At 44.6% G+C, this 26,663-nt stretch overlaps 1 protein-coding gene across 1 annotated transcript in view; it reads left to right on the top strand.

Moving 5' to 3' along the window:
- Window positions 1-7,806: 7,806 nt before the first annotated feature.
- The window catches only part of Cacng3 (calcium voltage-gated channel auxiliary subunit gamma 3), a 94,079-nt gene continuing 75,222 nt past the window's right edge, over window positions 7,807-26,663 (top strand). The window contains exon 1 of the mRNA XM_059251237.1: window positions 7,807-8,017. Within this exon, the coding sequence (XP_059107220.1) occupies window positions 7,807-8,017 (211 nt within the window). The remainder of the gene's footprint in view (window positions 8,018-26,663) is intronic.

Raw genomic sequence — 26,663 nt, 5'->3', positions numbered from 1 at the left:
GCAAGGGACCGTGGGACACAGTGTAATAAAGAATAGTAATTTTGCAATTGTGATTTTCTGGAGAGCAGCAATAGCACCCATGAGAATTTTTTAGAAATTAACATTGTTAAGCATCACCCCCTTTATCAGGAATCTATTGTATAATAAGCCTTTTAGGTAATTCTAGCTCATTGATTTGGTTTGTGTCTTAGATTTCGTTTGCTGTGTTAAATACCTTGACCAACAGCTACTTGGGGAGTGTCTTAGTTAGGGTTACTATTGCTGAAAAGAGACACTGTGGCCAAGGCAACTCATTAAAGAAAGCATTTAATTAGAACCTTGCTTACCACTTCAGAGGGAGAGTCCATGATCATCAGGGTGGGGAGCATGGTGGCAGACAAGGACATCACGGGCACAGCAGCTGAGACCTCACATCTGGTCTGCACATTGTAGAGAAAGGGCAAGACAGGGACTGGTGTGGGCTTTTGAAAACTCAAAGTACCCCCCCAGTGACACACCTCCTCCAATGAGGCCACAGCTCCTAATCCTTCCTGAACAGCCCTCCAACTGGGAACCAAACATTCAGACATATGAGCTGATGGGAGGTACCCTCATTCAAACCACCACAAGGAGGAAAGGGTTTATTTCATATTCCACTTTCAGATAACAGACCATCACTGAGGAAAGTCAGGACAGGAATTCAAGGCATGAAATCTGGGAGGCAGGAGCAAAAGTAGTAAGCATGGAGGTGGGCTGCTTACCAGCTTTCTCTCCATGGCTTGATCAGTCTGCTTCTTATACAACCCAGGACCACTTGCCCAAGGGTGGCACCACCCACCATGGGCTGGGCCTTCTTACAGCAATCATTAATCAAGAAAATACCCCCACAGACTTGCCTACAGCGAAGTCTGATGGTGGAATCTTCTCATCTGAAGTTCCTCTTCCCAGATAACTCTAGATTTGTGTCAAGTTAAACACACACACACACACACACACACACACACACACACACACACACACACGGAGAGAGAGAGAGAATAGTTTGTCTTTGAGACAGTCTCATGTATCCCAGGTTGACCTCTAACTCACTATGTAGCTGAGGATGACCTTAAACTTCTAATCTTTCTTCTTCTACTATCAGAGTGCTGAGATCACAGTTGTGTACGACCATGCCCAGTTTATGGGATGCTAGATATTGAACCCAGGGCTTCCTACATGCTAGGCAAGCCCAATACCTGTGAGCTTACAGCTCCATTGTAGGTGATTCTAAAGCACTCTATAGTTTAAGAACCACAAGAAAGGAGGACAGAGTCAAGTCTTAGCCTGATCCATGAATGACTACGGAACATACACAGTTTCTCCTTCTGCAAGATGGCTGCCTTTTGCATCCCTGTATCTGCTGCCCTCTGGCTGCAAGCTGTCCCCGAGGGACATGTCATTCCTTGGGCAACGCAGCTCCAATAAGCTGAAAAATTGTCCCAAGAATTGCAGCTGTGGTCTGTGGCAGTCAGGTTTAGGATTCTGTAAACATACCGACTTGGTGAAGGGCATCTGTCCAACAGCATCTGCTACAAGCTTTCTTCTTTTCCTAATCATCACTGTCCACTCCTTCAGACTGAAGTTCCAGGTGATTAAGAGCAATACGCCTCTTGCTTGAGTCCACAGTGCCTGTTGCAGGCATGAAGCTTAATCACTACTTACACAATTAATGGATTAAGCAAACGCTGTTTGAGTAGCTACTACATCCTGGGCACTAGTCTGAGGTCGGGAAATGTAGATGCAAAGAAAACAAAGCCACTTCCTCATCAGGAAGATGAGGAGGAAGACACAAACACACACATACATGCATCCGAGTGTTCATGCACCCAGGTACGATAAACACCATGGCAGAACACTAGCCTGAGTGAGAGGTGAGGGGGAAATATGGGGTGATATTTTAGACAGCACAGCCAGGGAAGGATGCTCTGAGATGGTGACATTTGAGCTCAGAAATAAATGAAGTGACGGAGCAAACCACAAACTATCTAATTTGTGTAAACTAAAAATTACTTTTTTATTGCATTTATTTACTTGTATGTCTATATGTACATGCACATATGTGTACAGGCACATGCCTACCAAGACATGAATGTGGAAAACAGAAAATAAGCTGCAGGAGGATCTTTCCCTCTATCACGTGAGTCCCAGAGACCGATCTCAGGTCATGAAGCTTGGCAGCAAGTATCTTTACCTGCCGCACCGTCCAGCTATGCACCCTCACACACTCCCTGCAATTTTTCAGTGAACAGGCTATCTCAGGGAAGAGAGTCCCAGGTGTTAGGAACAGAGATCACTCTTGGAAACACTTGGCATTTCTGTAATGATAAAGCAAGAGGTGGCTGAGAGTAGTGGACAGGTGGCTTGCTGCTTTTTGTTTTTCACTCAGTTTTTAATTAACCCTAAACACTTACCAAAGTATGCATGCATAAGACTTAAAACCAGGCAGGCTAGAAAAGGCTGGAATGGAAAGGCAGCTGTCCTGGAGCCCTTGGTCTTTCCACCCAAGAGTAGTCGGACGCCTGTGTTTGTCTTCTTTTAGCTTACTCCATCCCACCCCGGCTTCTGCTTCAGATATGGTAACAGGATGTCAGGTCTTCTATTGACTGTTCATTTATTTATTTTATGTGTATGAATGTTTTGCCTGCATGTGTATCTATGTACCATGTGTGTGCCTGGTGGCCTTAGAGGCCAGAGGAGAGTATCAGATCCCCTGGAACTGGAGTTACAGACGTTTGTAAGCTGCCCTGTGGGTGCTGGGAATTGAACCTGGGTCCTCTGGAAAAGCAGCCATTGCTCTTAACTGCTGAGCCATCTCTCCAGCCCCTATCTTGGCCATTTTTTAATAAGATGCCCAGCTTCTATATCTACTTTCTTCAGCCAAAGATACAGGTCTTGATTTCTATCTGTAATGTCACAATAGTGCCTTCTAGCTTCCTCCCCAGATCACAGAGTGTGGTCTCCTTAGCCTCTTAGACAGATTGTACCATAGGATCCCCTCCCCCAGCCCATCTGATTAGCAGTAGTCTAATAACATAACACAAGCTAGACCATTAGGTTGTCAGTTCTGATTATTCTAAACTGGAGCTAAAGCACCTCATGTTAGTCTACGTAGAGTTCTGTAGGAATAACACGAAAAGCCTAACTCTAGCTTCCATCTGGAAGATCAAAGCACAGAGAAGGTATCAGTGTTGACCTTATCAAATTGATTGGCTTGAGAAGCACCTGGAGATTAGTAAGTCCATCCCTAGGTACATCTGTGAGGTCATTTCCAGAGACATGAACCACAAGAGGAAGGTCTGCTCTCAAGCAGTCCATAGGCTAAGGGCCAGGAGAGATAAACATGGGAACCCACCAGCAAAGTGTTCACCCTCTCTTTTCTCCCCCTTTCTTCTCTCTTCTCCCACTCCCTCCCACTCCCTCCCTCTCTGCCTCCTGGCTACCAAGATGTGAGCTGCCCTGACCTAGCATGCCCTCTCTAGGACGGGTTGAAACCTCTGAAACCAGGAGCCGATAGCTCCCCCCCCCACACACACACACCATCAGCTGTTTGGGTTGGGTGTTATTCTTCCACAGCAATGAGAGTGCATTGAGGAAGTAAAACTTTTTTCTAAGAATGTAAAAGGGGGCAGAGGTGGACAATACAGAAGCTGCCAGGGATCCCAGTGGCTTTTACTTAGGGTTTCCAATTCCTTGTTGAGACCTAACTGTATTTTTGGCTTCTGTTTCTTCAACACCCCCACCCCCATATTCTTATAGCACCCTCTCCATTTTCTCAAGCTAGCTCCAGTGTGTTTCTGGTGCTTACAGACAAATACAGCATCTCCTGCTCCTTGGAGAATGAGACTGACATCATTGTCCCAAGTGTAAAGCTGATTGTCTTGTGCATGGTGGGCACTCATGAACAGTTATTGAATTGAATTAGCTGTTAACAATATTTTCCTAAGTGGAACTCTAATAGATAAGAAAAAGCACAAATAAATATACTATGACTGTTAATGGCAAGCTAAGAAATCAGCGGAAGAAAACGTCTTAATAAGACAAACACACACCAATTTAAAGCTGCCAGAATGCCTCCCGAGTCCCCTGCCAGATGAGCAGGATCAGAAAGGATCATTGGCAAACACCAAGGAAGCCTCTGGCTCCATTAAGAAAGGAGGATGCTTCGAATCTGCAATTTAACTGGTGAAAGAGCCCTCTAGTGGTGAGAATGAGTAATTCTCTCTAGGCCCAGCCGCAGATTCTACACACCCCTGGGCACACCTACACATTTCACTGAATGAAAGGCTGAGATCACCCCCTAGTAAGGGAGGAGAAATTATTAGGATCTAAATGACGGGCTCCCTGCCTCCGGCTCCCACGTCAGCAGGTTCTCTGACTTGTTCCACATGCTCCCACATTCAAATTAACCTCGGCTCTGGTCAGAGGTTACCAAAGATGATTGTGCATCACCAAGCTTCAGCGCAAAACTCAATTCTTGAGCATTGCAGCTATTTCTCTTCTGCTTTCTGACTGTGACTGTATTCCTCATCCACCTGCGCACTTGGCCTTTCTCGGTCGTCTCACTGGATACTTGGCTCTATCAGCTGGACATGGTATGTCTGGCCTTCTGCCACTTATCTGAGGGTGTGGATCGGGCTGCTGCTGTTTTGCTGGTCATCTGGTGAATAGAGTAATGGAGCACACAATTCCTAAGGCCCAAGCCCATTTACCGTCATTGCCTTGCTTCGGAGAGCATCTTTCCTATCTCAGCTGGAGTAAGAGAAGAATAAAACAGACCCAGGAATGGCCGTTTAGATCATTATTAATTATTTCATATTATTTAAACTTCTGAGAGGGAGAAGAAAATATCCACTTATCTTATAAAACCTCCCAGGAAAGACCAACTTCACCTTCATGTAACTATGTGGCCTTTTAAATTAATAATTATCAGTCAAGGTATGTGTGATAGCTACACCTGTTTCCCCAGGCACTGATGCAGGAAAATCAGTTCCAGGCCAGCCTGGGTTATGTAACAAGTTTGAGAGCAGCCTAAACTATATTGAGACTTTTTTTTTTTTTTAAAAAGTTAACAATAAATATTATTGTATTATCAATAAAAACAATAGTGATCAAGAATACCAATAATCATGACTGAGGAGCAAATTTTCTATATAGAGAAAAAAAGACATTAAGTCACTTAAAGGAGGACTCATGCATCTTCTCCTCATTACCTGCCCTATGCTTCTAGGATCTAGTTAGTTATGGCCCCAGCCATCTGCCTACATTTCATTTTGTAATATGGAAAAATTTCAGTATAAACTGACACATACATATATGCAACTAAATACATATAAACAGACAAATCTACTTTGTACCTGCATATTCACACCCACACCCACACATCCACGCATGCACACAACTATGTTTATGTAAAACATGGTCACATGACCCCAGGAACTGCATCATACAGGTGTATACATATAGTGACATATCTATTTTATGTCTACAACAAATTCACAGGCATTCAGAAATCATGACAAAATTGATCATAGCACTCACTCACACATAAACACACTAGCTATACATGCAAACCTATATGTATACATGTATGTGTTTATAACACCAAGAACCAAATCTTCAAATGACATTAACATAAAAATAAAAACCTCAAAGTTGCAAAAGGTTGGGAGCCAAATCTGAGACTTTTTCAGTATTTTGCCCCTCCTCAGTTAACTGAATAGAAGCTCTCAGACAGCCAGAGATGGCACCACAGGGAAGGAATGTGCCTACGATTCCCTTCCATTATATGTTTGTCCAGTTAAATAACACTCAAATGTGACAGCTGGTTGTGGGCACGTCTCAGAGATTTGCAGAAACAGCCCATGCAGCCTCAATTCCAAACACCCAACTGGGTATCAGTACTTGTCATGCCACAAGAAAACAAATGGTCAGAACAATTTGGTGGAATGCCTGAAGTCAAATTAGTGTGTCCTTATCTATATGCTAGAACATATGGAACTGGGAAGTTGGTCTGTGCCGGTTCTTTCCAGCATTCGCTATTTCTGAGAGAAAGAACTCACAGGTGTGTAATGGCATTTGTGCTTTGGGCTAGCAAGAAACCCAGACCTAATTACACCTCCTTCCAGGTCTGACTTAGAAGATGTTAACAAGTGAACAGGACTAGGGCTGTTCACTTGGAAAGAAGCTGACATTTTCAGTGCTCTCCCATCCTGAATTCACCAGCCCCTTAAATGTAAAAGTGTTAAAATATTTAACAAGTGTATTCAGAGACTAAACCCTGGATGTAAATCCCTTCATCCAAGATCTCTGATATATGAACAACAGTCTAGGTACATTTAGTTTCTTCAGCCCTTTAGAGGTATGTGTTCATATGTATATGAATGGTTCTGGGTCTGATGTGAGCACGCTGTCTCCTGTGTAAACCTGATCTCCGGAGAGAGGTGGGTAGACATATTGGTTTGTTTTCTGAAGAACAAAATTGAGACAGATACAAACAGACATTTTTGCCCACCCAAGTGAACCGTGAGTCAGAGTCTCCCACCCCTTTAAGTAGATTAGATCTTTCCCAGCTTCGGTCTCTCCAGTGGACTCCCGCAGCAAAGAGCAAAGTTGCCTGGTTCATTGGGCTCAGGGATGAGGAGGAGGGTTGATTAGAGAATGCTGCCTTGGGTGGGCACTGAGAGAACAGGCGCGCCAGAGTGCGCTGTGGGTTTCTTTCCCTGGCCCTTGTCCTTAACCCTTCCCTCTGAGGAGCGGGATCCACCGTGCTGCAGTACCCCGGAGCCCTGGTGCTGACTGCCTCGGGCTCCCGAAACTTTGCTCGGGGTGTGGGCTCGAGTACGCGGAGCTGGGCTGGCTGGCTGGTTCCGGGAAAGCACCAGGGGAGTGTTAGGGGAATGACCCTTGGCACCCCAGGTCCCTAGCCTGGAAGCTAGAAGAGCTAGGGTACAGCCGCAGAAGGGAGCTGTCCCTTCAGCACCGCGGACCTCCAACGACCCTGCATCGGGAAGAGGGAGGCTGGGCAACAGGCGGGGAGCTGTCCGTTCAGCACCACGGACCTCAGCCTTCCGATGCAAGCGGCCGGCCCCCGCCCCAGGACTCTCCCTTTTCTCCAGTTTGCGCGGGGGTGTGGAGAGCAGGCGGAGAGCTTTCCTGGGAGGCTGGGGAAGCAGTGAACACTCTTCTCAGCGACTCGCCTCCCAGCAGAGCTATTTTTTGCCATCCGCCCTCACCCCCGGCACACGCGCTCGCACACACGCACGCACGCGCGCGCACACACACAGACACACACAGACACACACACACAGACACACACACACAGACACACAGACAGACAGACACACACACACACACACACACACACACACACACACACGCTCACACACCAGACCTCTCCGGGTTTCTTGAGTCTCCCGGGGCTGTGAGGAACCAGGCGCATCTCGAGCCGAGCTGCCAGCTGCAAGCTCCGAAGCCATGCCCAGCACAAACCCTCGCTCCCACCAAGCTCCTGAGGAATGAAAGCAACCCAGGAATCCTCTGACCGCAGCAGTGATGTGGACCAACCCCCTGGAGCCCGCACCCTCCCGAGGGCCATAGAGGACTCAGGGAATTGGAGAGAGCTCAAGACAGGAAATCCCAGCTTTCCCAAAGTCCCCGTGGATACTGACAAAAGGAGATCCAGATTTTTGGAAGAGGCCGTCCTAGGTTACCCAGCTGCAGAGTGATTCTCCCCTCTGGCACTGAATCTCCCCCTCGAACCCCCAGCCGTTCAGAGTACCATGAAGAATTATGAGGATGTGTGACAGAGGTATCCAGATGTTGATCACCACTGTAGGAGCCTTCGCAGCGTTTAGTTTAATGACCATTGCAGTGGGCACGGACTACTGGCTATATTCCAGAGGTGTGTGCAGGACTAAATCTACAAGTGACAATGAAACCAGCAGGAAGAATGAAGAAGTAATGACCCACTCTGGGTTGTGGAGGACCTGCTGCTTGGAAGGTACTTACAAATTCCTCTCGCTGGCTCTGAATGATCGGCTTCTAATGTCCTGATGTGTGTTTGAGGGAAACAGAGACAGTGGAGGGGAAGAAAAACAGTTGAGATTGTTTTTGAAAACGTGTGAATGTCCAGACAATGTTTCCACTGAGGCTGGTGCTGTGTGGATGGAAGGGTTGGGTCTTGTTGATTGTTTTTGGTCTAAGCTAAAAGTGATGTGATTTTGTAACACTTTAAGCAGCGTCTGCAGTTGGGAAATCTTCTAATCCCAAATCTCTAGGCATGTTGTGCACTGGTTGGATCTCTGTCTAGAGAAGGAGACTTTGGATTTGTTTAATTGCATTTCAGTGAACTGAGATTATTAAGGAATGGAGGGAGGGAGGACAGGAAGGTGATGGAAGAGGTGTAGGGGGGCTGATCCAACATGGGGCACTCTGATCTGCTTTCTTTTTCTTTTTTTCCCAATAAAATCTTAGCTTCTCCCAAGTTTGGTCTAACTAGACATTGTCATGAACTTCCTTTGCCAACTGGTACTAGAGAACAATATGTAAACCCCAACTCTCACACCGGCACATCTAAAGGAAATTTCATTATGAATAAGTGTTTCATTATTTGGAATCAAAATAAAACTGAAGTCTTGGTGTTTGCTAGCCACATGACTTCATTCATAAATCACGCTCATGACGAGCAAATGTCTTTCCTTGACATTTAGATGAGACTAACTCTAAGAACTGCAGCTCATTGTTTCTAATTTTAAAAATCAGAGGATTTGTTCTAACTAGTAACAGGGAAGGCGGGCCAGTTTTAGAATGGGAAGCTCTTCGGTAGCCTGTGTCACTACTAAACTTGCTTGCCGCATGAAGAGTGACTGTCAGCTTCACTAGGCAGTGCCTGAGTGTCACCAGGAGTGAAAAAAGAAAGAAGAAAATCAAAGCTCTGGGAACCTATCACCTGAGGGAAACACTAGATTCAAGGGGCACTGAGGAAGGGTTTCATTCGGTTGGTTGATTGGATTTTGTTTTTTCTCTGGCTCCCAGGGATTCAGTGAAGTTTGTCACAGTGACAGACAAGAAAAGAGGGGCTTCCTCCTGTTCCCCCCCACTTGCTGTTGGCTCTCTCCACCCGCATTCCATGTGGCATTCTCAGGGTTTCTTGGGAACTCGCATTTATGTAAATGACTTAGGAAATCATGCTATGACATCACTTGCTAGTATAATATTGCATCATTCTCTGGCCTCCTTCCCACGTCCTGACGCTCTGAACTCCCCTGACTATAGCGCCACTACAGTTGATTCTGTTTCCAACACAGATTTGCAACTGGTGGGAAACTTAGGAGGGTAAGGGCTACCTTTGTGAAGTGAGAATCAACGTCAGGTTAGAAAACCCAGGCAATGCTGCAAATGATCTCTATACACCTAGCTAAGACATTTGTCCTTTTTAAACTCTCGGTTAACCCAGGAAATGATTGATTTGGAATTGATAGCTTTAAGTGAGCATTACTCAAGCTTATACTGTTTCTGTCGGTGTACTGACAGAAATTCTGAAATGATTCTCTCCTAAACATCATGAAGAATCTAACATTTGTGGTTATTTCTGAGCATTTGCAGTTGGGTAGCAAGAGGTCATTCACCTTGGGGAAATTCCATCCTTCCCTTTGATGTATTGACAATAATAAATTAAATCAGTTTTTGCAATGCTGCAATTTGGTAGATGTAATAATGCCTACATATGTGGCATTAAAAAAAACTGAGACTCCTCCCCAGCCAAAACCATATACAAGTATATCAGGTTTAGTCATTTATAGTCATTTTATCTCTTGGAAATATTTTGAAAATGTAAAATTAAACACAAATATTGATATCCCACAGTGTGCTTATTTATTTAACAATCTGTCAGATAGAATCAGGGCCTGAGTTTTCTGAACCTTTTCTCAAAGCCTCCTAAAGAGTGTTTCCTCTTCTCTTCAACATGCTACTCTGTGCTACAGTTCATATATGGGACTGGAGCCCCAAGTGTTTCATAGGTTTAGAGAAAGAAAATTTGGAAGGAATTGAAGATGTGTTTTGGGGCAAGTCAATTCTTGTGAGAAAACTTGTTGGAGTCTTCCTATAGTTTTTCTCAGCTACATTTTACATTTTTGAAGCATTCCATTATGGGCCTGAAAAGTGTTAACCATCTAAATGGGCCTGGCTAAAATTTGAAGCCAAGATTCTTCTTAATGAACTGAATACATCAGGTGTTCAAGGAATTTGCAAGAGCCTCCGTTTTTTGCATGATAAGACACATACAGTAGCCCGAATACATCCTAAGATTTCCATCCTCTATGAGGATGAAGATAAATAGCTATCTCTATTCATTAGCTCCTGTCTGTCTCAGAACTACAACATCCTCATCTTCTGGTCCTTTAAACATCAAAGGACCTGTGTAGGGAGCGTGTTACAGCTCAATTTTTTCTTACACATAATTTAAAAGAGTCCTTTTTTCATACTTTAAGAGCCATGAGACAATATGGCAATTTTGCCCCAAATAAGGGAATAATTGGGCGGCGGGGGGCATGACAACTGTCTGCAAACATATGAAGGGCTGTCATTTGAGAGATTTGAAATCTTCTGTGTGGTCTCAAGGAGGCTGATGAGGGAGCTAAAGTAAGACAGGTTTTATCTAAATATAAATAACTATCTAGTGTGGAGTAGGAAGTTTCCAGAGGTGGTGAGTCCACCAACAGCAAAAGTATTCAAAGCTATAATAATAATAATAATAATAATAATAATAATAATAATAATAACATCAGTTGTTTCCAAACTTGGGTAGCCATTAGAGTCTCATGAATAGGTTTTTTTTTTCAAAAAAAATATAGATTATTAAGCTCCACAACTACATTCCATGCCTCCATAGATCTGTGGTGGATGCCCGGAATCCAAATTTCCTAAAAGCCCTCCAAACAATTATGATGTTAGAGCCAGCATCTAATGAATGTTTACACTGGGTCTGGGATGACTATGCATGCTTGTGAGGGCCGCAGCACTCAAGAGAGATGGTACCTCCTTTGTCTTTCCTATGAGCCAACAGAGCATTGTTTATACTAGCACTGCTTTCAACATTTTGAAAACTTTGGTCTTTCATCTTCAGGAGAGCTCAGGCGTGTGGGTCCTATCATTACCCTTCCCTTATAGATGAAGAAACTGAAGCTTGGAGAAGTTCCATCATTTGCCCAAGGTCATATACTTCAACTTGGCAGGCAATACCTACTCTAAGACTTGCAGCTTCTCAGGGCGTTGCTAGAGAGCCTTAGTTCACACTCTAGTAGCTGATTTGCTGCCGATAGAAATATTGACTTGTGAGAATGCCCAGACACATGGGTTTTTCCATTCAGAAGTCTCAGATCTGAAAACATTCAGCTTGTCCATGCATCGATGGAAGAGACACAGGAGCCACCAGAAAGAACAAACTCAGAGCAGCAAAAGATGCACTTTGAATGAGAAAGCAATCAACCTATGTAGAGATACTCACAGTGAGAAACCCTAGTGATTGCCTGACTCATTATCTGGAAAGCAGGCAAGGCATTCACAAAGTCCCCACCTGCTGCATGTTTTCAAAGGCAGCATGTGAATTTGAATGAGAATATGTTCAGTAAGCATCTCTCTCATTTAAAAAAAAAAATCACTGAAGCCCTAGATCTAAGCAAAGTAATGCAATTAGATGGTGGAGAGACCACTACCTTAGCAGTGAAGAAACCTGGGTGCTAATCACATTTCTGTCCCTAATAGTCATGTAAATTGTTCATATGGCTTTTCTCCCTTGAACCTCAGTTTACTCAGTTCTAAGATAAGAACTTTAGATGAGGTTATAGCTGGGCGGTGGTGGCTTACACCTTTAATCCCAGCACTCAGGAGGCAGAGGCTGGCGGATCTCTAAGAGTTTGAGGCCAGCCTGGTCTACAGAGCGAATTTAAAAAAAAAAAAAAAAGGAAGAAGAAGTCATAAATCCAACTGTCCATGTGGCCTAGCCAGGTCAGGTAAAGTGTGAAGAAAGCAAGTCACATTCTTTCACCCCAGCTGTATGGTAGACAACAACGGTACATTTAGAGAGACATATGATGACCAGAATTTGGTCTCAATGTGGGGGCAATAGAGGGTAATCGGGGATGTACCAAGCTGGAGAGAGCATCTAAAAAACAACTGTTAGTTGACAGGAATTGAGTTTGACCATGGGAACGTGTGTATCAAATGGGGCCAATGTGTCAGGTAAAGAAGAGCCAAGCAGGGGCCAGAGAAACGGCTCAGTAGGTCAAGTGCTTGTCACACAAATGTAAGGGCTGGAGTTCAGATCCCCCCACCATGCAAGTGCCGAGTGGTTAAGGCAGGCTACCTGTGGTCCTGGCCAACACAGGAGTTTCCTGAGCAACCTGGATAACCAAACTAGCTATTAGAAAACTCCAGGTTCAGGTGAGAGACCCTGACTCAGCATATAAGGTTGGAAGCAATTGATGAAAAAAGATGCCCAACTTCAGACTCTGGCCTCCACATGTGCACACACATCCTTGTGCACACACACACATAGGTACACACACATACACAACTTGATATATATACATGCATACACACCATATATATATACACAGAGAGAAGAAAGATCAAAGAAAAGTCAGGCATAAAAACCATTTGAATTTTAAAATACAAGCAAATAGTTCACCTTTCTAAAAACATGAACTCATCCAAATTGTACTTACATTGTAGCTTAATTTTGTCCATAGGTTGCCAGTTTTGAGCCTTAAAAATTACCTAAATGGCCTTTTAAAGCAAATTTCTGATGTTTTCATACTCAGTTCATGAATTACTCTTTCTAACTCATTGAAAGGGCTTTGGATATTAAGAAAAGAAAGCTCGCTTGGAATTATAGCTCAGAGAACTTAAAATCATGGAAAGGAAGTTCAGTAAACTGCTGTTTCTGCTGCAGATGGGCCTGAATGACACCAAACATCTGGCTGAAAAACTGAAAAAAAATTAGCCAGTCATTAGAAGTTCCCCCATATTTCCAAATCTGCAGATGGTTGGCTTTTTCAGCCAGATGGGGTTCCAGCTTTATTTATGTGTTCTGAATCCTTCAGGGAAGCTGCAAGGATGTAGTTGAGGAAGAAGGCAAGTTTGGGGAGGGGGGATTATTGAGTACGTCCTGTGTGCCAAGTCCTGTGCCAGGTGCCTTCAGATACGTCAATGTACACTTTTCATATCTTATGTCACCCGACAGAAGGCAAACTCTGTAAGTACAGGGGTCTTTGAGGCGCATTGCTGTGTATCCCTTATCCCTAGATCTTAGACACAGCCATTTCTGCTCCTTCATTCCTAGATCTCACATGCCATCCTGTTGTCTCATCTAAGCCATGGCACAGAACAAGCTAGAGCTCTTCCGGACTTTCCACTCCCGGCCTTTCTGGTCCTTTCCATGCATTCTTCCTCCTCACCCCTAAAACCCAAGTCCAAAACAAGGAGGAAGTGGGCCAGAGTCACAAGGCAGGATGCAAGCAAGTGACCTTAGCTGTGCCTGCGGGTTAAGTTAGGATTGGCTAGGTGGCAGAGGTCGGAACAGGGGCGTGAATAACACACAGCTATGCTATGTCCACATTGTCCTAAACGTTTTAGATACTGAGACACTTTCCTCAGTGTTGGCAAACAGCACGTGTTCAAAGTCCCTCAGCAGCCGTCCTACCCATTCCTGAGAGCTCCCAGGACTCCCTAAGATCCACAGAGTGAAGAGTAAAGCCTGACAGATATGTTGGCTGCCACAGTGCAAATGTGACTGATTTGGCTGGTAGAGAAACCAATGCATAGATGCCCAGTCACTTCCACAGTAAATGGTATCCAGATTGAAAGTAGGACCCACCTGACCCCCACACTCCCACTACTACACGTTGGATCGTGACCCTGTTTCAGCCATGGAAACCATTCATTTTGTGGGCTGGTCTTGTGCTCAACTGACCGATCCACATTTCTTCCCAGCTGTGCCCTCGTTGTTACAAAGTCCCTGGGCATCTTCTTTCTACCTCAAGCACAGCATTCTGTCTTCTTGTTCTGTGGTTCCATCACAGGCAGTAAAGGCCTGGGAAATGCCTCTGTTGGTTTTATCACTTGGACGTGTATGCTGTAGAGTAGAGTAAAGACCACTCCCTCACATAAGATTGACCGATTGTGGGCTCCTGGTATCATATGTTGAGAAAAAAACACAAGGAACCAGGCAAAAGGACGCCAGGTTCTTCTCACGTTTTCCTAGAGCAGTGTACTAGTTCACCCAAGAGACTGTCCTCCGAGAGACTGTTCTTTGTTTAATGTTTGTTTTTTAAAGAAATAGACTCAGATCCAGTAACTGTATGTTTATTTAGTTCAAAAATTGGTGAAATTAACGTAACATTTTGTTCAGTAGCAGTGCAAATGACTGCTGGTCAGCACCAAAGGTAACCCCAAATACAGCAGCTTGCACCTCCCAGCATGCCAATCAGTTTTCACATCTAACTTTACAATCTTATTTCAGAATTTTGTTACCTCCTCTGTTGAACCAGTTTTATGATTCTGCTGGCTCCCTTACTGTTGAGTTGAATAAAACTTGACATCAGCTGACTATGTAAGTTAGGAGAAATGTGTTCTTAATAGTTTGAAAATTAGAAAGGCATACTTTGGAACACGGTTTCAGAGCATTCCACCTGTATGTCATTTGCTTTGGGGCCACTTAGTAGGAGGGGAGGCTTTAAACATAGTTACAGGGTACTGGGTCAGTAACTGCAGTCTCAGCAGCATGGAACTCAGCCAGTGGTAGGAGCCAGCATGAGATGGGGAAGCCCAGTCCAAAGTCAGATATTTCACAACAAGGAAGCATGTTATTGGGAAGGGACCCTTCCAACAACCCATGTCTGTATCTTCATAAGAAAGCCAATGCATTTGGGCAGGACATCATGGCAGTGGGAACATGTGGCAGAGAACAGTTGTTCACATCACAGCAGACAGGAAGTAGAGAGCAGAAGTAACCAGGAACTAGAGATCACCTTAAAAGGCCTCCCCCTAGTGACCTACTTCTGCCAGGTAGAGGTCTACAGGTTCCAAGGACTCCCCAAATGGTTCACCCTTCTGGAGAGCAAATATAGAATATGTGCCTAGGAGCATTTAGGCGTGACACCTGCCTGTCAAAGGCAGCAAGCATTTTTCAACCACTTCCTTTGCATTCTCTGTGGTTCTGTCAATAATATGTTGGTTCCTGATTGATTCACATCAGAGTATTAACTTGCTTTAAGATGGTAAATTAGCTTTCTTATGCCAGTGCTCTTTCCTCCCAAAGAGGTGGTCTTCCAGGGAACTATCTTGGGCTCCAAGAAAAACTGTTCATAATATACAGGATGTGTAGGGAAGAGAACGCATTTCTCCTCTGGGTTGGATTCCTGTTCAGGCTGCATGGCTACACATTTGCACATGTGTCAACCTCAGCAAGAAGATGGAGGGGAAATAGCCTTGTTGAAAGGTACATGAGAATGAGTATGACATGATTTGGGATGACGAGAGTCTCTAAGTTGAATGAAGCTTGGGTGTCTTCCTGGAGAAAGATGCCCATTCACTGAAAAGCCCTTGGCCCATCTGGACCATACTTGTAAAGAAGTCACAGTACCTGAGTTCTCTTGACATTGGAGTCCAGCAGGGACTGAGTGTCAGCCCCCACTCCACTCACCAGCCATGTACCTTCATGCAGAGCTGAGTCTATCTAGTAGGAGGAGAGGCTTTAAACATAGTTACAGGGTACTGGGTCGGCAACTCTGTCTCAGCAGCATGGGACTCAGCCAGTGGTAGGAGCCAGCATGAGATGGGGAAGCCCAGTCCAAAGTCAGACATTTTACAACAAGGAAACATGTTATTGGGAAGGGATCCTTCCAACAACCAATGTCTGTACCTTCATAAGAAAGCCAACATGTGAGGCCTCACCACTCAGGCATTAGTCGGACAAGCAGTAACTACAATGAGCTAAGTAAGAGAAGTGTAGGCCTTTTCTCTCTCAGTGCTCTGGACACAGTTCCTTAAGGGAACCGGAACTGCTGTCATCGGGAAACATAGACCATCTCCTCAAAAAGGGGAGCCATTGAAAGATAGATAGATAGATAGATAGATAGATAGATAGATAGATAGATAGATAGATAGATAGATAGATAGATTGATTTTACAGAGAGAGAGAGAGAGAGAGAGAGAGAGAGAGAGAGAGAGAGAGAGAGAGAGAGAGAGGAAAAATCAGGGTTTGACTAGCATTTGCCCCAAATCATGCAAGGATCAGTCATGTCTGGAAGCTCTCCACCCCAAGGCAGGTTTACCTATGGTCCTATATCCTCAGTCACAGGAGGTGGCCTACCTCCAGGGAACATGGCCCTTCTTCCTGATATTGTTAAGCAGGTGAGATGTTGTTAGCGAACCTGTGGGATCCACATTGCTTCCAAGAAAGGAGGAGAAGCATGGGCTGTGCCAATCCCTGAAGGGAGTCACGAGGAAGCAGTACAAATAACAGCTGACACTTAGCAATCACCTTCCATATGCAGAGTTCCTGTTATTGTGTCAGGCTGTGAGCTCATTTTCCTGGCCATCCCTGAACATTTGTTTATTTATTTAACATAATATATGATTTAAGCACCGTTCTAAGAAAGCACTTAATAAACACTACGTGATCCTCAGGACTTCTTCAGAGAATAGATATTACTGTTATCTGCATTTTATAGACTTCCACACGGAGCTGGGATTCAAGTCTTCCCATCTGCTGCCTCTCATTAATTATGCGCTAGGCACTTGGATATGCAGTATAAACAGGATCGGCTGATTATCCTAAAAGCCAGTCAGTCTACTGCTAGTCATTCTGTGCCACCAGCAAGGAGAGAGAGGCTTAGAGAGGTAAGGTAGTTTGCACAGAATCACAGCACTGGGAGCTGGTAGGGCTGGGATACAAGGCACAGCCCTGCCCTAACCTCAGCACTGCCTGTCCCTGATTAAAAGCCCAGACCTGGCAGAACGGGTTTCATCCCACCTGCTCTGTCAGGGAAAGCCTGATGCCAGTCACTAGCACACAACTGTCCAATAGCGGCAAATACCGTGAAAAGCCATTACGCTGGGGGCTGGGGATGTGGTTCAGTCAGCAAAGTGCTTGATACTCAAGCATGAGAACCTGAGCTTGGACCAACAGCACCCATGTAAAAAAAAAAAAAAAAAAAAAAGCCGGGAGTGGTGGTACAAACCTGTAATATCCGTGCCGGGGGGTGGGGGGGGTGGGGTAGGAACAAGTGGGTCCTGGAGCTCGCTGACCAGGTAGTCTCACTGAGTTGGTGCGATCCAGGTTCCATGAGAGATCCTATTTCAAAAAAAAAAAAAAAAAAAAGAGCAATAAAGGGACAAAGAGAGATAAAGAAAGACAGCTTGATATCGACCTCTGGCCACCACACCCACACATACGTGTGTGAGCATGCACACACTTGAACATATACATACATGCCACACAGACAAGCATAATGCTAAGAGTTGCTGATTTTGAAATCAGCAAAGCAACACCAGGAAAAGAAATGGTAAATCCAGGAAAAGAAACCCAGAAGGCAACACCAAGGGGAAGAAATGGTAAAAACCAGCAGGCTTTCAACACCATAGCATTGGGCTATGAAGAAAGACTCCTTCCAAAGACAGACCCAAAGCCATTTTCCCTTTAAAAGGCAGCACCGAGGGTTTGGAAGTCAGAAGCACAAGGAGTCTGACCAGATTCAGGGCACAGACAATGAGCCACCTCCCACTGCTTCCACATCGGAGCTCAAGACTTCTGAAGTTGGATATACTATTAGGTTCATGACTGTCCTCTTTACTGAGGATTAAACTTTGGGCTCATCACTGACTTGACTCCTTTGAGCTTTAGATGCTGTGTGTCAGGCAGGGATCAGTGGTTCAGCCTTTGGCCAGGTTCTCATGCAGTACTTAGAGGGCTTCAGCCATCTTTGAGGAACACCAGACAGACAGCAGACCAATAGATACCACCAAGCTTGATTCTTACTGATCTTGGGCAAGGACGAGCCCCAAATGGGCAGCTGGGATGAGACTGAGGGTGGGCGAGTCCTAACACCACCATTGTAACTTTTAATTTGAATGTTAGAAGAAACATTATCCAAGAACTCCAGCCACCGCATTCCCATCAATCACCAGCTTAGCCCCAGAGCCCAGAATGTAGTATACGCTCACTGCATATGCATTAAATTCATTGCAGGCTGGAGGATAATTTGAGTGCCTTAAGCTTCTAGTGTGCCTGTGCTAATCCCCAACAGTAGCTGAACATTTCTTGTTAGACTGGCTGGTCAGCAGGCCCCAGGATCCTCCTATTCCCCCGACTCCCCATCACCAGCACTGGGGTTCCAGGTACACACCACTGTGTCCTGATTTCACGTGGCTTCTGGGGGTCGGAACTCAGGTCCTCGTGTTTATGCAGCAAGCACCTTGTCTGCTGAACCATCTCCCCAGCCATAGATGTTTGATTCATAAGGTCTTACGAACCACCTTCTTAATAATACATCCAGAACCCCAGCCATGAGGTCTCATAATCCAGTAGGCTTCAGTCTGAGAGGCACGGCTCTCCTGACTCTAGCATCTCCATATCACCATCTGCCATCTCCTAGCTTGTCTTGGGACGTTACACTGTGCTGCAGCAGTCTCATTTTCAAGTTCCCTCAGTACTCGGGGTGCAAACTTGGGGAAGGAAGAAAGAAAAGCCATGCTGTATGGATATAGTGCATACAAACACAGCAGCCACTGATTCTGTTCTCTGTGCTTAAGAGTCTCTCTCTATATTTGTTGCCTGCACACACAGGGCTGGAGTCATCACCACTCTGCATCCTGTAGCATGTGCTGTTTGGAATCGTGCATTTCTGTCATGGAAATACGATAGTACCCACCCATTAAATTAAAGTTATTCTGGAAACCATAGGTAACTATGGTGGGACCTCCCACCATCTCATTCATTACAAACTCTCCCGCCACCTGCAGAAGTTAGTTCTGGATCCGAGCAGTCATTATAGACGCGTTTACCATGGATCCTTTCAACTCCATGAAAAGTGTGGGACAAGTAGCTGTTTATCAGTGGAAACTGCTTTAACGTTTGTATTATAAAGTAGTTCTGGCTTTTTTCTTTTCAACGTATTACTTTTTACCAGAGAGGAATCTGGTTTGCTCTAAGTGTTTAGAGAAAAAGAAAAAACTACATCAAGAGGTAATGGTGCTAGTCTGAGTTAAAGGTCTGTTGCGCAGGGCTGCAATGGCCCCTTTCTGCTTTCTCACTCTGCTGAGTGATGGCTTCCAGTCTTGAGTGGTAGTTTGTAGCTGCGACGAGAATAATAAAGTCTGAACTATGGAAATAAGGCCTGATGCCCTTGCCATGAACACCAAAGATGATTTTCCAGTTAGAGCCCCCGGGGCTCAGCTGTAAGGACAATTTACTGGCATAAAAAAGAGAGAACCCAACCCTAACACAGGAAAGGTATGCTAGGGGGTGTGTGGGGGATTGTGTGGGGGAACTTTTATATACTGTGGTCAAGGTAGGCTTTCATGGAGAAGGTGACATTGAATTCAAAATGGAAGCGAGGTGAGGACACAAGCCAAGTGTGAGGAGCAGCATTTCCGGGTGGGAAGGCAGTACCTGCAAAAGCTTAGAGGTGGGACTGTGCCTGATGCTCAAGGAGTCCAGTGTGGCTGAAAGACGGAGAAAAGCAGATTCATTCAGGGTGCTGGAGCCCAGCTCACATGGGGCCTGGATTCAGATCCCAAGAAGGAGTGGAAGGTGCTTGCGCCATCACGGTCCTCCCTCTTCTTCCCTCCCCATCCTCCCTCCTCCTCCTACACTGCATTCCTCTCTCCTCCTCCTCCCTATCCTCCCCTTCTTCTTTCACTCCTCTTTGCTTCCTTTTCCTCTCCCTCTCCCTCCTGTCCTTCCCTTTCCTCTCATTCTCCTCCCTCCTCCCCCTTCATCCCACTTCTTCCTCCCTCCTTCTGCTCATCCTCCTCCCCCTTCCTCCTCCTACTCAAGGTACTGGGGATTGAACCCAGATCCTGGTACATGCTGAGTCTTCTCAGCTGTATCATTTGCTGCACATTGCCCCAAGATCTCTCTGGCTTCCATTAGACAAGAACTCTAAGTCTAGTCTTTGACATGGTTGCCTATCCTGCCCCTCCCCGACTCTTCTCTGTGATGGGCACAACAGAGTAACATCTCCGAGCTGTCATCCTTCCTCACTTCCTCTGGAGACAAGCCCATGCTCTCTTATTTTCAGCACTTCATTTCTTATTTGGGGGAAATCATACAGAAAGTGACATCAATGAGAAACTTGAAGTGCTCACGGAATCTCTCAAAGCTCTTAGAATCCTCCTTCCTGCTGAGCAACCTCTTCCTAACCCACAGGTTCTCACTCTCTTTTTTCCTTGAAACTGAGGACTGAAGTCAGGGTTTAACACATGCTGGGCAAGCTCTCTACCACCTAGCCCCTTGTGCTCATCCAGCTCCAGCCGGCTTCTTTCCCCACGCAGGTCCCTGCTCAGCCCAGAGCCCCAACAAGAGATGCAAGCTAAGTGGTTTCCAGCAGAGGGACCTTCAGCCTAGGTTCCTTGCTCTTCAAATGCTTATCAAGCTGCTACAGTGCGCTAGACACCATGATATGTCCGGAGGATGCCGCAGAGAATAAGGAAGGCCAGGTTCCTCCTGCCTTAGCGCACAGCTGTGTGGGGAAGAAGCTGCTAGAGAGGCAAGCAGTGGGTGGAGCTCCTGCTGCTCAGAGGAGGAGTTCCTGGATTAGTCAATGTCGGGTTGTCATGGAAATGTTCTTAAGGCTGTGAGTCTTCAAAGTGACTGGCCTCACTAGGTGCTCAAAACACATATGCCACGTACACAAAAAGAATACAGGGTACACAGAGGACTGGCTTATCCAGGGCTGGGAGGGTATATAAATGAATTCAGAAATCCCAGGTTCTTATGGCTAAACAGAGGACAATGAAAACAGGAAAGCAGTACCCTCCTGGAAATCCAGGAAGGCATGCCAAGGGACTAAGCCTCTCTCTCTCTCTCTCTCTCTCTCTCTCTCTCTCTCTCTCTCTCTCTCTCTCTCTCTCTCTGTGTGTGTGTGTGTGTGTGTGTGTGTGTGTGTGTGTGTGTGTGTGTGTATGTGTGTGTGTGTGCATGTGTGACCTCCAGTCATTGCTTAAGACAGAGTCATACTCTATCTCTAGCTGGCCTTGACCTTACTCTACAGCCCAAGCTGGCCCCAAACTTGAGATCTTCCTGCCTCTGTTTCCCAAGTACTGGCATTAAAGTTGATGCCACCATACCCAGCTTCTCTTTTTCATGTTTGAACTTTTTAAAATTCCTAGATAGTTGACTTCTCTTCTATTCTTTTGAGTAGAATTTTCCCAGTTGCATGCTTTTGATTTGTTCTGCCGTGCTGGGAATCAAACTCAAGGTCTTGTGTGAGCACTCTACCACCCAACTATTTCTACAGCCTTTACAGTCTCTTAAAACACTTCGAAGGATATAAACTTAACACACAAACAGACCCCCGATATAAAACAAAATCAACCTGATACTGTCTTACCTGTGCCCACACTACAGCCTCATCTTCCCTTCACTCAAATAATTGCTGCTCATATTTTGTTAAATGACTAATAGCATTTCCTTGATTTTCTGAGTCATCTGTTAACACTTAACAGACAGAATATTTTTCTCTTCAAGTTCACATTGTTCTGAATTTACTCAAAAGCCTTCTGAGATTGCTCTTACATGGCAGTTTGAATGAGAATGCCCCCCATAGGCTCATATATGTGAGTGCTTGGACCCCAGTGGTTGGGCTGTTTGGGAGGTGTGGCCTTGTTGGAGGATATGTGTCACTGGGAGTGGGTTTTGAGGTTTCAGAAGCCCACACCATTCCCAATTCACTCTCTCTGCCTCATACTTGTGGATCAAGATGTAAACTCTCAGCTACTGCTCTAGCACGATGCCTTCCTGTCTGCTGCCATGCTCCCAGCCATGATAGTCATGAACTCTAACCCCCTGAAACTGTAAGCCCCAACAAATTCTTCTTTAAGTTGCCTTGGCCATGTAGTCTTATCACAGCAATAGAAAAGTAATACCTTTCAACTTATTAAGATACTTAATCATTCATAGAATTTTAAAATCCAATACAAATGACAAGCCTTTGTCATTACAATTTGACAATCCCTGGGAGATTCATCCCTCACAGCCACTTCTCCACAGAAAGCTTTTTTTAAAAAAGCCATTTCTGACTTGATACTCCCAGGGTTTATTCTCATATCTCTAAATCAAATCTTAATCCCTCTATTTCTTGATTTATAATCTATTGACTTCCTGCCATGATAGGTAAGGATGTGTCCAACTCACTCCAGCTTCTGTATCGATTAGCTCTCTAATGTTTAAAAATAACACAAATCTTCATTTCTTTCCCATCCACACTGGGCAGAATGTCTTAGCTTCCTACTTTATAAAATGAAAATATCCAAGTTCCCTGTCTCCGCCCACCACATCTGTCAATTGTGTTTTTACTTTTTCATCATTAGGGTTCATTCTACCTTGACCTTGTATGGGTCTTGTGCAGGTCCCCATTGCTGCTTGTGCATTCCTGAGTGCAATGGCCACGTCCTGTTCAGAAGAGAACGTTTCGCAGCACCCTTCCCATCCTCTGGTTCTTACCTCATTCTGCCCCTCTTCTGTGATGCTTCCTGAGCTTGAGTGGGGTGCTGCCAACCAGGTCTGAGCACTCAGACCTTAGCCACTAAGTCCCAACATTCTGACCAGTAGTTACCTCTTTAATCAGGTAAGAGGCGGGAGAATGGACAGACACATGATCAAGACATGTTGTAAACATGTATAAAATGTCAAGGTAAAAGTTTAAAGTATCACTAAGAAAAAGATTAAGGAAAAAAAAAAAAAAGAAAGACTAGCTCAGAGGCAGAATGATTGCCTGGCATGTGCAGGGCCCAGGCTCCAGCTTCAGCTCTGCAAACCAAACAACCCACTATGTGCTCCATTAGCAAGTGGACCTGTAAAGACACTGGCATCTTCCATGTTCCAGCAATAGAGTCAGAGCCTGAAAACCAATGGGAGTTACCACAATTCGTGTCCAGCACAAAGCCACGTTGCTTTCTAGGACTATATTCTTCTCTTTGTGGTTTCAAAGACACAATCTCTGAGTCACTCAGGGGCAAGCATTCAAGTGGCATCTCCTCACACTTAGTCCGTTGTTCACAACTACATCGTGCACATGTTTACACCTGTGCTTGGGTTTTCTGGTACAATTTCTATAATTTCTAGAGTTTCTGATTGATTCAAAGCTTTATTTTTTAAATGGATCAATTTCAAAGCACATCCCTGAAAAAACTACTACACTCCCCTTTTTCCTGCTTCCTCCATATCACCCAGAATTTAAGAATTCAACCTTGGAGGGTGCAATGGTGTATGCCTATAATCCCAACAAAAAAGCCAGAAAGACAGCAGCAAGTTGGAGACCAGCCTGGACTACATAGTGAGTTCTGGGCCAGCTGAGGATACATAGCAAGATCTTGTCTCAAAAATTGAAAAAGGAGCAAATAAAACCAAAGGGGGAAAAAATAATTCAGCCTCATTATGGTTTGGATCCGTGTTGTCTCCCATAGACTCACATCTGGAACACTTGGTTCTCAGATGGTGGTGCTGTTCAGGGAAACTTTGGGAGGTGGGGCCTAACTGGAGGAAGTAGGTCACTGCAGGAGGAGGGGGGGTCCTTGAGGACGGACTACCCCTGACAACTTCCTGGCCTATTGTAATATGAACTGTGCTGCCTCGCTATACTTTCTCTGGGATGGCCCCTCTGAAACAGTGAGTCCAAATATATCTTTGTTCTCTGTTTCTGTTGGGTCTTTTGTCACAGGAATGCAAGAGTCACTAATTCAGACTTCTACTACCAGATGACTTGGGGTCAAATCCAAGTTCAACCAATACAACTGAGTGACTCTGAGCATATTACTTAACTCCTCTGAATCCCAATTAACCCATCTACAAAATGAGGATTGTCATTGTAGCTGCCCACAGCATTGTATAAATAGTTAATATCTGTAGAGCACTGAGAAACACTGAGCCTGGAGTAAATGGGTGCTGGGTATTTCCATTTTCACGGTATAGACTAGACAGAATCGGCCCTGTTCTGCCAACAGTAGAGAATCATCCAGACTGTGGCAACCATTGTTCTATTTGTCACTAATAATCTTTCACAAGACTCAAAGAAGACTGATGGAGGTAGTACCGACAAGTCAGACTCAGACTCACAAATCTTGGATCTGATTCTTCTCATATGGGTGGTCCAGATTATACGGACCCCATGTTCTAGCTCATCTGCAGATGAGCTACACTGGAGAACTGGTAGCACTTAGTAAGCAGCAGCAGCTGATGCACACCAAGTGCTTACACACCTCTTCTTAGTCCTGTAAGAGCCCTACAAGGTGTTATCACCACTTAACAGATGAGCATCTGGAACTCAGGCCACTGGCTCACATCCGAGCCATATGTGAGATGCAAACTCAGGTCATCTAAATCTGAAAAACTCCATCTCTCATCTTAAAGCCATAGCCAGTGTTCTCAAAGCATGGATCTTCAGGCTGGAGTGGTCAGGCCAGCCTCCCAAGATCGATTCAGCAACTTCAAAACTATTTCAGAGCCATAGGAGCAGACACATCTTTCCCACCATGGTGACGGCTGCACTATGGTGTGCACGCTACAGCAGCAACCCTGTTGAAGTCCAAGCACCAGTCAGGACAGTGGCCCAACAGTCAATGTCACCATGCATGTCTCTACTGCACAGTGCTAGAAAATAGTAGATGCACTTTTAAATAGCCTAAATGAAGCTTTGAAAGAAAGAAAGAAAGAAAGAAAGAAAGAAAGAAAGAAAGAAAGAAAGGAAGGAAGGAAGGAAGGAAGAAAGGAAGGAAGAAAGAAAGAAAGAAAAGATAGATTTTGTTAAATCTCATGTTGCAGGGTTATTTTGATAACCTAAAAATATAGGAAGTACATAGAGGGCACTTCCACCACAAGTGCATGCCCACTGGAGGTCTCCAGAGAAGGCCCTGGGCTACTGAGTTGCGAGCTGAACTAGCTGTTTTTCCCTCCATGAGATGCCATATTTTCTGGAAAGAATGACTGAATGACAGCAAAATTATGATTATTTAGGCTTAGGTCTTTGGCAGACATTTTCTCAAAAAAAAAAAAATGAACTAACTGAGCCTGTCACTTCGAGAAAAGCAACCAACAGTATTTGTTGCCAAGGATAAAATTCAAGGTTTCAAGTGAAAACTACAATTTTGGAAAACTCGTATCTGGCTCTATGAGCCAATTCGATGTTCTTTTTTTTTTTTTTAATATTGTGTGATGAAATGTACCCAATTTAAAAGACCCTGTATAATTCAAAGAATCAATATTTTCCAAATGACCAAACATAGTCTGTTAACAGAATTATGCTCGAATAGCAAGGCATGGTAGTATACACCTTTAATATCAGCACTCAGGAAGCAAAGGCAAACGATTTCTCTGAGTTCCAAAACAGCCTGGTCTGCATAAGGCTACATAGTGAGATCCTGCCTCAAGAACAGCAACAAAATATCATACTAAGTAAACTATGCAGCTGCAGCAGCATAGGATGAGAACCGTGGATTCTCACATGTTAAGACATGAAAAGTTAGTATGGTTTTATGGTCTACGCTACCAAGAAACCTTTAAGAATCTACTACTTAGCTGGGCAGTGGTGGCGCACGCCTTTAATCCCAGCACTCGGGAGGCAGAGGCAGATGGATCTTTGTGAGTTCGAGGCCAGCCTGGTCTACAGAGCAAGATCCAGGAAAAGGCGCAAAGCTACACAGAGAGACCCTGTCTCAAAAAACCAAAAAAAAAAAAAAAAAAGAACCTACTACTTTTTGAGCTTTGGTGTAAGATAAAAGATAAATAGCCACAAATGTTTCCAAAGGCCATTCAAACAGTGCCATCTTTTCTAATCACATATTTGTATAAAGTTGGAGTTAATTCATGTACTCTTACCCAAACATCTGGCAGCAGAGCAGATGCAGAAGCAGAGGGGAAATAGGCCATAGAGAGGTTTTCCAGGGAGATGGCTCAGTGGCTAGATGCCTGCTGCCCAGCCTGATAACCCAAGTTCAGTCTCCAGGACCCACATGTGGAAGGAGAGAACCAAATCCTTCAAGGCGTGCTCTGACCTCTGCATGTGTCTGTGGCATGGGTGTGTAAACGCACAGAGACATACACACTAAAGAAATATTTTGAAAAGTAAAAAATTTGCCAAACAAATGAAAGGAAACATCGCTCTTCTCATTCCCCCTTTTTGTTCTGGAAAACAGACTTTATCAAATAAATGTATTATGTTAACACGCAATTGGGTCTACCATCACTTCCACACAAGTTTTAAGACAAACATTTACATTTCTTTTGACTTTATGTGTGATACAAGAATTATCGAATTGGTAGCATCTACACAAACAAAAGCATGATAATGTGTGCCTCTGTGGTGGAATTTTAGGACTCGATTTGTGAGCCTCTCCCTCGGTTCTGTTCGTATTCTGTTGACAAACTT

Source organism: Peromyscus eremicus, chromosome 1 (genome assembly GCF_949786415.1).
Source record: "Peromyscus eremicus chromosome 1, PerEre_H2_v1, whole genome shotgun sequence".
In the NCBI taxonomy this organism is placed as follows: domain Eukaryota; kingdom Metazoa; phylum Chordata; class Mammalia; order Rodentia; family Cricetidae; genus Peromyscus; species Peromyscus eremicus.
This window is presented reverse-complemented; position numbering and strand designations above follow the sequence as displayed.